The 13421-nt window shown below is 34.1% G+C and overlaps 2 protein-coding genes across 3 annotated transcripts; both read right to left on the reverse strand.

Moving 5' to 3' along the window:
• Nucleotides 1-3471: 3471 nt before the first annotated feature.
• On the reverse strand, nucleotides 3472-7198 carry LOC143628442 (uncharacterized). 2 transcript variants are annotated; one of them, XM_077098049.1, is made up of 7 exons: nucleotides 7056-7198; nucleotides 6622-6960; nucleotides 5328-5490; nucleotides 5061-5237; nucleotides 4899-4982; nucleotides 4114-4195; nucleotides 3472-4039 (listed from the first exon to the last, which is right to left on the reverse strand). In XM_077098049.1, the coding sequence occupies exons 2-7, from the start codon at nucleotides 6915-6917 to the stop codon at nucleotides 3567-3569; spliced, it is 1275 nt and encodes a 424-aa protein (XP_076954164.1). In that variant the 5' UTR covers nucleotides 6918-6960; nucleotides 7056-7198; the 3' UTR covers nucleotides 3472-3566. The 2 variants fall into 2 exon arrangements, with proteins under 2 accessions (XP_076954164.1, XP_076954161.1); XM_077098046.1 differs by lacking the exon at nucleotides 7056-7198 and having other exon boundaries at nucleotides 6622-7049.
• A 2463-nt stretch (nucleotides 7199-9661) lies between these two features.
• Nucleotides 9662-13183, reverse strand: LOC143628456 (ribosome-binding factor PSRP1, chloroplastic-like). The gene is made up of 5 exons (XM_077098054.1): nucleotides 12807-13183; nucleotides 11685-11828; nucleotides 10971-11246; nucleotides 10763-10871; nucleotides 9662-10052 (listed from the first exon to the last, which is right to left on the reverse strand). Exons 1-5 carry the CDS (start codon nucleotides 13050-13052, stop codon nucleotides 9934-9936), a joined length of 894 nt encoding a protein of 297 aa, XP_076954169.1. The 5' UTR covers nucleotides 13053-13183; the 3' UTR covers nucleotides 9662-9933.
• Nucleotides 13184-13421: the final 238 nt, after the last annotated feature.

The raw sequence follows: 13421 nt of genomic DNA on the forward strand, positions 1-13421 counted from the left end.
CAATTGCATATGCCAATGGATAGATTCCATTGTTAGGATCTAACCCAACAGCAACTAACACTTGACCTTGGTAAGATCCCTTCAAAAAAGCCCCATCTAACCCTAGTAATTCCCTCCCACATGCCTTAAAACCTTGCTTTAGAGGACCCAAGCAGATGTAAATTCTTTTGAATACTCTAGTTTGAGAAGATGGGTTAGGCTCTGACTCAACATCAATCTTCACTGTGGTGCCTGGATTTGCATTCATGAGCTCCATGGCATAGTCCCTCAATTTTGAATATTGTTCTTTGTAATCACCCCGGATCTCCTTTGAAGCTTTTACCTTTGCCTTAAATGCTTTAGGTCTGGAAACATTAAGTTCATACTTCCTTGATACCTCCTCCTGGATGGTTTTGGCAGAAATATGTGGGTTGGATCCCACAAGGTTAAGCACCGATTTATCTTTAGCCATGAACTTGGCAGTCAAATAAAGACTATCTCTTGATTGTACACAAGTGTGCTCAGGCTTGTAGGTCTTCACCATCCAAGTTTCAACCAAATCTTTCTCCTTAGATATGTATAACACATAAGGACAAGCTGCCTGTAAAAGTCTTTCTTTTCTTTTTCTACAGGCTATTGAATTGGCAGTAGGAGGATCTGCTGGTATTTGGTTGGGCCTGATAATAGGGTTTTTTTTTCTTGGGCTAGCCCTTTTAGCAGATATTTGTAAAGGCCCATCACCTTTATTGAATTGAGGAACACTTCCTTCACAAATGACTCTAATCCTATTTACCTCATCTTTCTTATAGGATAACTTTCTTTTAGTTTGAATTGCTTGCATTTCAACAAGCTTCTTAGCCTCTTTTTTAGTTCCAAATGTTTGACCAACAAAAAATCTTGCAGCTTGCATATGATTCTTGCCCTGCAACAAGTTAATCCCACAATTAATAACTAGTAAAAAAACAAAAGAGTACAATGAATATAACACTAACCTTTTCTTTACGTCTGATTTCCCTCAACATCTTGTTTCTCTTAGATGACAGGTCGGTAGTTGAATCATCACTCATGCTATCAAATGACTCGTCATCATCTACATAGTCATGGAAGTCCCTCATATCAACTTCCATGTCATCCGCATATTCATTTTCAATGTCCACCTTGAAATCACTATCTTGTGAATCATCATCTTCACTAGAATCCTCGATGCCACAATCAGTCTCACCATTGTCAACCTCATTCCCATTATCACCCGTACATTCGTTATCACCCCCTGGGTAGACCGTAGAAAAATCAAAATCATCAAAGTTATAACCATCTACAACCGGCTCACCCCCTTTTGCATTATCACCATCCTTTGCATTCTCACCCCCTTTTGCATTATCACCATACTCAATCATCAATAATTTTCTTCTAGGAACCATTTTTTTCCTAGGAACAGCAATGGCATTAGCATGAGCATCTCCATCATCTATTTCCTCAATAACAACCTTAGATGTTGATTGTGGTGATTTCAAATAAGTATCCACATCAAATTTATATTCTTCAATGAACAAGTTAATAATCTTATTTTCAGCCACATATTTGGACAAGTTAAGCACATCAACATCACTGCCTAAAGCTACTAAACCAGTATCCAAATCTTTACCTGGTATTTGAAAATGATAATATAGCGGAACATCATCTTTAAAAAATTCTAGCTCACGCAACATCCAATGGACTTCAATCACAGAAAACGCATCTATGTCCACATCATCTATAAATGCAACCTTACCATTAGCATATCTTCTACCCGGAAAGTTCCTAAATGCACCACCATAGTTTATTCGTACAGAGAACAAATTAGGTTGTCCAACTGTTACAAAAAAACAAAAACAAACACATACAAACATATAAACAGCAAAATTTAAACTGAAATTAATGATTCCAGCCTTTCAAGAATCGCAATTGAAGAAGGTGCTAAACCTTACCATATCTTATATGGGGGTTAAGGTTAGAGTATTTCTTCCTTAATTTCCAAGCCATCGTTCAAACAAAGATTCACTGGTATGAGTTAAGAAGATTCTCGTCCGATCAAAACCCTAAATCACCGGTGCGAGTTGTGAAGAAATCGAAGAATGTGGGGGTTGAAGAATCGGAGGGAAATATGTGTATAAGTGAAACTGACTGTGACGTTCCATCATTTCAATGTTAAAAGACGAAAATACCTTAACTTTCTGACACCAAACGGTGAAAACTAACGGACGTTCATGTTTGGGGGCACCCGGGTACTAAAAAAACAACCTCAGGGGGCAATGGTGCTATTTCGGAACCACTGGGGGCAAACGTGCTAGTTTGACAAACCACAGGGGGCAAACGGGCAATTAACTCTATATATTTTATTAATCGATTTGGTTTATTTGGTTAGTTTGTTTTTTGTTTGGTTAATAACTAAAACTAAATTTAGTGTAAAAAATTTGCTTAGAATTACATAAAATAAAAGTTTCAAGTGGAGTTTAAAGACATGAAGTTCAAGAAGTAAAGTTATAAAAGCTTAATATAATGACAATATGAATATTTTTTTCCGGTTATATTTGGTTACACTATAAATACAAAATAAAACTAGCAATTGCTTTTTGGTTGATTTGGTTTTCGGTTAATTTGATTTCTCTTTTGTGAATCCGTTTCTGATTACTGCAACTTGCATGTGTTAAACTATATGCAAGATTGCTAGTGTTGTAAGGTTGTAGGCTATGTTCATCAGTCAGTTACCGAATTTTTGTTAATTACAATTCAGTTTTGTCGGTTAATGGTTCAGTTCTAGCATACCGCTACTTGCATATCTTAAAATGCTTATAGACAGTGTTGCAAAAATTCCGATTAGATGTCGATTAATCCCGTCCCCACTTCATTGATTTGAGTTAATTGGCCAATCAATGTCAAATCCGGTCAAAATCAGTAGTTTCCGGCGAGATTCCGGATAAAATTAATGGTGTCTGGTGAGATTCCGGCATAAATAAGTGGTTTTCAGCGATTATCCAACAAAAATCAACGGTTTTCAGCGAGATTCTTGCCAATTTTTGGCCAAAATGTGTTTGTGTATGTATAAAATTGAAAATTCCATATAAACATGTGTGTGTGTTGTATAATACTTTAAATTATACATTAAAGTATAAACTTGTGTGTGTGTGTCTTGTATAATACTTTAAATTATACATTAAAGTTCAATCCAATTAATCTCGATTAATCCTCATTAATCGCTAGTCTTCACCTCACCGCCCGACTAGCGATTTTTACAACACTGATAATAGATCATATACAAAACAAATCAGTTATTGAGTTTTGGTTGATTTGGTTTTCGGATAATTTCAGTTCAGTTTTGTCGGTTAATGGTCCGGTTTTAGCTTGCCGCCACTCATATATGCATGCTAGACGATGCTTGTAGATCATATACATTTAAGAGTGCTTAATAATAGTTTTTGAAACCATAATTTATCAACTTATTTGTTTATTAACAGATGAAAGATGTATATATCATAATTTCAGTTTCTATATTCAAGTTCCATACATTTTAAAAAAGATCAAAAGAACACATTTAAGAAATTAACACATCATAACTGCAATGCCGGAAATGCCCGCCGTCCTATATTCCCAAATCGTTTTGCAACTCCGAATATCACTGCTTTCGTCAGTTGCCCACGGTCAAGACTGCAAGCGAAAGCAACCGCTGCACCGACAACCAAAAGCTTCTGCAAGTTGTTTATATCTATCCCTCCTTGTTTCTCTTCTTTGACCATCACTTGAGTCTGAGCCACCACTTCATTATCTTCAATCGAGTCTAACCGAGACAAACAGTCTTGATCGATTTTGGTACTCATTCGAGCCATGGTTACATGCCGTGATATTGTTTTCGCACAAGCTCGTTCCTTTTGGTACCAACGAAAGCCTCGCTCGATGTTTTTGGCTGTTCCCCACATTCCTTGCCTGACTCCAAACTTTGCGAGTTCCCATGGGATGCCCATGTCTTCATAATGGAAGAATGTTACTTCGCATGCCGGTTCGTTGCTTCCTTTCTTTGAGTCAACTGTCATCGGTTTTAAAGTTAACAAATTTACAAATTTTGTATTTTATCGGTTTTATGTATGAACAATATAATACCTGGTCTAATGAACCAACTCGAGTAATAAAGGTCAACACGTCGTGGCTTCTGCTTTCTTGGGACCGAAGAGCGTGGGACTCCCTGCATTAAGAACAATGAGGTTAAAGAAAGCTTGTATTTTCAAGCCGTATGTAATGATATCGAATGTTAAAACTTAAAAGCTCTCGTCAAATGAAGCTCAAGCTTATACTAGAAACTTTTTCAATAAACAAGCCCGAATTCAAGCTTCGGTATTTAGATTTTTGAAACCGTTCGGTTTTGGTTTTGTCGATTTTTCAGTTTTCGTATTGGTTTCGGTTTCGGTTATGTCATTAGATCTTAAAAAATTTAGGCCGAAAACATAAGTTAGTCCGAAAATAATAGTTTAGTTATAAATAATTTTGTTAGTTATTAACTAAGTGACTATTATATATTTGGCCACAAATATTTGAGTTATATATATCTATTAGATCCTTATAAAACATAAAAAATACTTAAAATAAAAAACTAAAAATCTAGAAATTCGGTTCATTTCGGTTTTTATTACATGCAAAACCAAAACCGAACCATAAGTTCGGTTTTTACAAAACATAAACCAAACCGTCGGTTTTTGTTTTGGTTCAGTTTGGATTTTTCAATTTTGTTGGTTTATGATCGATTTTTTCGGTTTCTTGCACAAGCCTAATACATAATACATAAGAATAGTTATAAATAAAGAATATTATGCGCTCTATCTCAAGCTTAGGCTTGAGCTCATTTAAAATAAACGAGATGAGGTTCGAGTTTAGTCGATCATGGATCATACCTTTGTCACACAATAATAAGATCCATCGACTTCCCAAATCCGTCTGCCAATTATGTATTCTCTATCACTGCAAAAGAACGGAAACTGGACCGACAAGTAAAAGATCAGTAACAACACAAATGTTAATAAGAAAGATCAACCAAACTCGACTCACTAACTCACCCTGCGTATCCAATGCACAACACTAGCTCCTATGTCGGGAAACTCTTCGAGTATGGTTGCGTGTAACAACATATCATCCCATTTCAATCTTAAGTCATCATCCCAAAAGAAATCCCTTAATAACTCAGGTGTAGCATCTTCATAAACAGTCTTGCTACAATACTGTGGAGGACCCGTCTACCATAACAAAAAACAAACGTATTAATCAAATGGCACGCGACATGTGACATACTGACATGTGAGGTGATGTGGCATCAATAAAAGTACCGGGAGATCTCTTTGCCATGCTTGGTATGTCATTGTAGCGGTTGAACGGTCCATCATATGCTTCCATGGCGGACCGTTGTCTTTCCTTTCGACAAGTTGCCATAAATGTTTCAAATCTTCGTCTTTAGGAAGATGATCATCCTCTTTTCTGGTAACCGACGAACTATACACGTGATATCAGTAATATTAATATTGATGATAAAATAGACATAATTTGGTGAGCTAAACGTTCACTGAGCTGTTCAACGAGAAACTAAGCAGTTAATGCGGAAAAATATCGGATATCGGTCAAGGACCGATATCTAAGATATCGGTTATCGCAGTGAGATATCGGCGGGATATCGGTAATTTTAATATCATGAAAAATTCATATAAATAGCAATTTAACACTAATACTAGAGTATAGTCTCCTACCATTAACAAATTAACCTTTTGCAAATTGCAAAACAGTAACAATCGTAACAAGTAAGAACTGAGTAAGACTTAAAACACTAGCATTGAACGCTAAAGTTGATAATTAAGACTTAAAACACCAACATCGGTCAAATATTAGTCCAATATCGGTCGAATATCGCTGATATTATCGGTACTGATATTTCAGAACCGATATTCTGATTTATATATCGCTAAGGGACCGATAACCGATATATCACTGATATATCGGTGATATATCGGCGATATCGACTGCATAGACGAGAAATTCGTTTATGTTCGATTGTTTGCTCATTTAATAAATGAACAAACATACAAACAATTTTTTGTGCATTCAGTTAAAAAAAATAAACACGAACACGTCCCATTTGTTCATTTACGTTTATAGTAAGTCCATTCATCTTTGTTCATTCGTTTGCATTCATTTAAATATTTGTTCAAATTTATTTATTGCCAATATTAATTTTAAATTAATTTTAACAAATATTAAAAACCCTTTATCAGATATCTTTTTGTTTACTTTTGAAATCTTTATTTTAGACTTTAATTTGGGAAAACCACTACCTTCAAAAAACAAAAAAAAAGAATCTTTATTTATGTCCGCCTTATGTTCGTTTATGTTCGTGAACTGTTCGATTAGAATATTAACGTGAAACATGAACAAGAAAACCCGCTCGTTTAAGTATTCAAGTATGTTAAACCAAGTAACCAACTCCCAAACACTAACACAAATAAAATAACATACATTTATCCCCAAACACCCCCCCAAAAATTGATCATAATTCATAACCATAAACTGCCAAACAACCACTAATCTTGAACACAATCTTTATAACTAAAATCACAAATTCACAATACCTACCTGCAACTAGGATGATCAATCGATTGCGATTTGAAACCCTCGTTGGCCCGAACCGAATGATTCTGGTTCGGGTTCGGGTTTGACTCAACAATTAGATTCTTGACTACCAACCCATCAAATGTGCTAATACTACTAAACCCAGCCCACCTTGGTCTCCACACCCACCCAACCATAACCCCAACCAAGAAACCAGTTGCAACACAACCCAGATACACCAACATCTCTACACCACTTATTGGTCTCCTTAATATCTCAGAAAACCTTAAAATCTCAGACAAAGACACAACAAGATTCATGCTTTGAAACAAGATTCATAAAACCTTAAAATCCCAGAAAAACCTTAAAAATTCAGAAAACCTTAAAATCCCAGAAAACCCTCAAAACAAAGACTCAACAAGATTCAGAAAAACTTAAAAATTCAGAAAAAAAAAAACCTTAAAATTTCAGAAAAACCTTAAATCTTTTAGAAACCCTTAAAATCTCAAAACTAAGACTCAAAAAGATTCAGAAAACCTTAAAAATTCAGAAAAGAAAAACCTAGAAATTTCAGAAAAACCTTAAAAATTCAGAAACCCTTAGAATCTCAAATAAAGTTATAAAGACTCAACAAGATTGAAGCTTTATAACAACTATGAACGTATCTTAGGGAATTATGAAATTGGTATGCAAAAAAGATTAATATTTGCGTTGAAAAAGTGAAAAAATTAAAGAAAAATGGTGTGATATTATTATGTAGATAGTAGACAGGAGAGTTGTATTGTATGGTGTTACAGGCAGCTAGCTTACAATGTAAAATGTAAGGAGGATAAGGATGAATGAAATGAGTGGGATTATTATTGGATTAAAAACCGGCAATGGTGAATAAGGCTGGAAAGATGATCACGGCCGTTGGTTTGAAATCAACGGTGGAAGAGACGATGAATCCAAGGTGGGTTTTGGTCAATTACATGTATAAATGTTAGGCCTCTGTGTAACCTCCTCTCACATGGTTTTTATTTTATTATTATTATTATTATTATTAGGGTCTTTGATATTTTTTTAATTTAAAATTGTGTTAGTTGCGTGTTTTGATTAGGGGTGTGTAAGGTCGGTTTGGTTTCGTAATGGGTTTTAACAATAACGATAATCATAACCACATCTAATAGCTTTGTTAATCATTGGTTATGGGTCGGTTTCGGTTAAGCTTCGGTTAACTTAGTACAATGTATTTTTTTCGTTGTTCCAGTTAAAAATGGTTTGGTTATGATATTTCAAATTCCAATATGAAGTTCCGAAGCTGAAATGTGTTGGTTCCAATCTTAATGGTAGCGTTCCAGGATATGTTTAAACCAATTGCAACATAGATTGAAATGCTTGAAGCTAGAAACGAAGGTATAAAAGACGAAAATATATGTAAAAGAATTTGATTTTGAAAAGGCACAAACATATAAAGTTTGGTTCTGTTCGGTTCAGTTAAAGTTGGTTAATGAAAATAGTCAAATACATTATCATGACCATAACCAATTGACTGTTAATCAGATTCACTTAACCATAACTATCGTTTTTGTTTGGTTAATGGTTCGTTTTTTTAACATGATTCGGTTTTTGTTCAACCCTAATTGGTTCAGTTGTTTATTTTAACTGTTTATTTAAAAATAAAAGGAAAAAAGAAAACAATATTAATAAGCAATTTCAAAGCTCCTAGAAGATCCGATTGGGTGACACGTGGATGCTATGTGTACGGAAGACGACGCATTGCATTGGTCCTTCACTCCTTTGTGAATGTTGTTCACAAATCTGTTTTGTGGTGGAATGAAGTGTGGGGCCACCTTGAAGAATTTTAATACATTTTTTTTTCATAGGAAATTTAAAAAAAAAATGAAAGTTTCTTTTATTTTTATATATATACTTTTTGAAAATTTTATTATGTTCCGTGGTAAATGAGAAATTGAAATAGTTTGGATATGTGAAGAAAAGACAGATGCCGACTTAAATAGTGAAAAGCCAAACAGTGAAGAGGAGTAGTAGAGATAGACCCAAACTAACTCCTAGAGGACATAATTGCATATATGAGTTTTTAAGAGATAAGATTAAGGTTATGTGTTATGAGCTTTTATGGGTTTATGGTTAATATGTCGTAGGGGAGGAGAGGGGTGCTCACTCAAGGTAACACTCCACTAAACTTTCACACCAATCCCATAATGTCACTGTCATTTATCGCATATACTACCTTAAGCTCAAGTAAATCATTGACTATTCCACTAAACTACCCCCCCCCCCCTCTATCCTCTCTCTCACACTCGTTACGCTCTTCTTTCCATCAAGTGCTAGTTCACTAAATTAGGTACCAAAATGCATATTAAAGTAACGGCGACGGTGTTCGACTAAGTGGTATGATAACTGAATTGGGGTACCCGAGGGTGCTACTCTTCTAGTCTCCCCCTCAGTGCCGGCCCTAGTGCTTTAAGAAGTCAAGAAAGGGTTTAAGCCCCCCAAACAATAAAGGTCTCAATTTTTTATTTTTTTAATTTTGATATATTAAATTATTTATATTTAGTAAAGATACTGAATAATAGCTTAGTGTAGGAATGAAAATTGATTTTTGCCTACATGCTACTTGTATTAGAAGTTTAGAACATTAATTTGTTATGTGCTACTGTATTTGAACATCTATTATATGATATAGTATTAGAAGATTAGAACATTAGTTTGATATTTGCTACTACATTGTAACATAAATTTGTGTGTGTAAGAACCTTACAAATCACTGTTTTAGACCTTTAAAAATATATAAAAAGGCATCAAATGTTTTGTATGCTTGAGGTCTCCAAAAACATTAGGCCGCCACTTTTTGTATGCTTGAGGCCTCCAAAAACATTAGGCCGCCACTGCTCCCCCTTAGACGTGTCTAGGACTAGGCGCCTTCAAGCTTTAGTCCGTTTTCTTGTTTACCTCAACCTTAACATTTTGGTATTTAATTTTTTATAGAAGGGCATATGTATTTATTTATTTTCTAAAAACCATTCTTTTTCTAACCAAACTCAGGATTAGAGAGCTCATAAAAGCACAAAATAACATATTCACTTACTCCAGACTTGAAGATTACAGACTCAGTTTTCCTACTTCTTGTATGACAACAAAACACAGTACACATCATTTTAACATATTTGGGCGTGTAAAGATTCAAACTTTAGTTGATCTTGAATCAAGAACACGTAAAGATTCAAACTTTAGTTAATCTTGAATCAAGAACAACCACACATATGCAAGTAATCACCATCTTCTTTAACAAAATATATTCACGAGTCTGTGATCCAGTCTTCGTTCTTCAAACTAATGCTGCTTCAGAATTTCAGCATTCACATCCTCTACTTTTTCAGTTTCCCCGTTCTCTTTCGGAACTATTATCCCATATCCACCTGAATTTCTTTTGTATAAGATATTAATCTCACCTGGAATACAGAAAAACAATATTAATATTTATTATGTTTTTAACACCAAATAATACTAACTACAGGCAGCAGCTAAATGGGCCAATTTGTATTATGATTTTTATCCAACGGGTAAATGGGTTGAAAGTCAACAAAAATGCTAATAATTATGGCCAACATTCTACAGGAACTACCATTCTTTTAGGGATGTAATCTTCATACACCACCCCCATGGTCCTATACGGGCCGTATAGGCCACGCATGAATAACAAATGCAAGGAGGGGACACAGAAACGACTATTTTGCAGCCTATACGAGTTGTATAAGCGAAAAGTGACGTGTGAAGATCCAAGTGGTGTATGAAGATCCCATGCCTTCTTTTATCCAAAATGTTAAAAAAAATAAAAATGCATAACTAATTCCTAAATCATTTCGCCCAAAAAAAAAGTTTGGGTTGATAACGTTACACATAAATTATTTATAAAGTTCAAAAAACTCAAAAAAAGTATAAAGTTATGGTCAACATTCTTTAGAAACTACCATTTTTTAATCCAAAATGTATATAACTCACCCCTAAATCATTTTACAAAAAGAAACTGTTTTGAGTTAATAAACTTCTTGTAAGCATGTATAGCACATAAACTAATTATAAAGTTCCAAAAAAAAGTCAACAAGATGTCTTTGTTACTAAATTAAAGACAAGTCAACAAATTGACCAAAAAAGTCTTTACCAGTTTCTTCATTTCGGAAGCCGTAAAAGTCATGGTCAACATTCTCTAGTTGCTCAATTGCTTCTTCCACAGTCAAAGGGGGCATATCGAAATATTTTGTTCGAACAATCTGATCAGAATTATTTACAACTCAGCTACACATGATAATAATAATAATAATAATATATATCTGGAAGATCATAATTTAAATTAAAAACTATATGCTAACCTTTGGAACAAGATCTTCGGTAAAACCTTCACTTGTAACATCATCTTCTTCTTCTTCTTGAGGAACCGCAACCGAATCTTGATTTATTAATATTTGCGGGTCACGGACTTTCAGCCTATCGAATCCCTTCATGTGTCTACCATGATCCGAATCTTTCTCCTTGATTTTCCTTAGTTTTCTTTGAATCACAGATGATACTAAATCTATACTTGCATACAATGTTTCTGCTTCTTCTTCGGCCCGAATAACTCCATGTTTCTTGGTAAATAATGTAACCTGTGTTTTAAAGTAATTTCATAAAAATTAATATTTTATTTAGGGCTGTAACACAAATGAACACAAACAATGTTTTATTTGATTTGGCTAGCGGGAAATGGTCAGTGTCAATGGTTTGGTCTCGCTACCAAGTTTGTGGCGGTGTTTCTTTAACATTCATAATTTTACATATTACTTAATCACATAATACTATATATATATTTGTTTTATAGTTAATTATTTAGCTTAATCTATATGAAAAACTTAGAAAAGCCATTACAAAATCTTATTAAAAAACATTAATGAACACAATATTGGAACACATTATCGAACATTTATGAACATTGTCCGTTATTTAGTTAATAGAACGATATTACTTGTCCATGTTCGTTCTTTTGTTAAACGAAGGAACATAAACAAGCAGTTTGACGAAAGTCACAGAAAATAATAATAACAGACCTCAGTTCGTCGAACTTTAGGGCCTTTTCCAATTTCTCCACCCCTAATAGAAAGCCGAACATCAACTTCTCTAACAAGATGACTATGCTTTTGAATCGCCTTTCCGACTTTATCTTCCACATGATTCTTCACAGATTCAGTCAACTGTTTCACATAATCATCAAATTAGCTCAAATTTCAAAAAAAAAAAAAAAAAAAAAACTATTTTTACAAAAATTTTCTAAAATCATATTTGCATTTGATACTTTTGCTTCCCTTGCGTCTTAGACATTCGAGCTACTTAGTCGAGTCCAACGGGTCATGAATTGTAATGTCATGAGTAGGGTGAGCAATAACCAAACTGTTAACCAAAACCGAACCGAAAATAACCGAAACTGAAAATCGGTTATCAGTTTTTTTTTGGTACACTTGGTAAACCGAAGCGAAAATAACCGAACCATTCATCCTTTAATATATTTCTAGTTTATATCTCTCTCCATTTCATGTATCCACTTCATACATTTTATGCATTCCCAACTTTGGTTTTGGACTTTTGGTTATTAACCGAACCGAGCTGAAAACCGACAAACTAACCGAATAATTCGAACCGATTAACCTAAAACCGAATGGTTAATAAAATAGATTAACCTATAAGTTTCTTTTCGGATTAACCTAATAACCGAACCGAACCTTGCACACTCCGAGACTTATGACCCCTAATTTAAATGTAATTTCTAAAAAGACTTTAATGTTACTATCCAAAAAGGGCTATAAAATGTATGAAAAATTTAACACACTACTCTTTTACCCAATTTTACATGGTAAATAAATAAATAAAAATAATAAAAAAATACCATTTAAATAAGTAAATGAATAAATAACCAAAACCGGTTAATAAAATAGATTAACCTATACTTTGGTTTTGGTTTAGCCCAATAACCGAACCGAACCGTGCACACCCCTAAACTTATGACCCCTAATCTATAAATGTAATTTTTAAAAAGACTTAATTTTACTATCCAAAATGGGCTATAAAGATCTATGAATGGAAATTTAAAATCACTACTCTTTCACCCAATTTTACATGCTAAATAAATAAATAAATAAAAAATAAAAAAAATCCCATTTAAATAAATAAATCACCTCAAGATTTCTGCCTTGAAGGATCAATTTAACAGATGACAAAGGCCCATCCCATGACATCTTAATCCCAGAAGTCTTCTGCTTCATGATGCAGCTTCTGGGTACATCAAGAACTGAAATCTTGAAAAATGAACTGGATTTGAAGAAACTGGATTTGCTTGAAGACAACAAGACAGGACATGCTTTGGGCAAATGGGTTTTGGTTAATTGTAAGGTTGGAGTTGGTGATGCATAAAAAGATGACATTTTTAGTAGTAATTTGCAGTTTTCTTGAGTTTTTAGGGTTTGTGGGATGAGATATATTATTAAATGGGAAGATGATGAAGGTTTTACACAGTGGACAATGAAGTTTTTGAATTATTATCTGGATGTGGATAATATGCAGAATGTGGTGGCAGATTTTATTGAAAACTGGTCCCATTTTGGGCCATTATAACATTGGTTTGTAGTGTCGTTTGGATGACACTGAATTAATTGGGACAAAAACATGGAAAGATTTTATGAGGTTTTAGGACATTTGTTACATGTTTTTGTTATATGTCTTGGTTAAATGTTAAAGCTTACTTAAAGTGTTATAGTAACTCATGTGTGTAAAGAGAAGAAAATGAAGTAAAG

This window comes from Bidens hawaiensis, unplaced genomic scaffold, assembly GCF_021521415.1.
Source record: "Bidens hawaiensis isolate Kalapana, Puna unplaced genomic scaffold, B.hawaiensis_p1.1 tig00000458_1, whole genome shotgun sequence".
Taxonomy (NCBI): Eukaryota; Viridiplantae; Streptophyta; class Magnoliopsida; order Asterales; family Asteraceae; genus Bidens; species Bidens hawaiensis.

Coding starts and splice junctions, on each gene's coding strand:
- LOC143628442 (XM_077098049.1), bottom strand. CDS start 6,917: ATGAATCTTGTTGTGTCTTTGTCTGAGATTTTAAGGTTTTCTGAGATA. Junction 5,491..6,621: donor ATTGATCATCCTAGTTGCAG/GTAGGTATTGTG, acceptor TCACGTGTATAG/TTCGTCGGTTACCAGAAAAG. Junction 5,238..5,327: donor CATGGCAAAGAGATCTCCCG/GTACTTTTATTG, acceptor TTGTTATGGTAG/ACGGGTCCTCCACAGTATTG.
- LOC143628456 (XM_077098054.1), bottom strand. CDS start 13,052: ATGTCATCTTTTTATGCATCACCAACTCCAACCTTACAATTAACCAAA. Junction 10,872..10,970: donor CCGAAGATCTTGTTCCAAAG/GTTAGCATATAG, acceptor AATTCTGATCAG/ATTGTTCGAACAAAATATTT. Junction 10,053..10,762: donor CTTCCGAAATGAAGAAACTG/GTAAAGACTTTT, acceptor TCTGTATTCCAG/GTGAGATTAATATCTTATAC.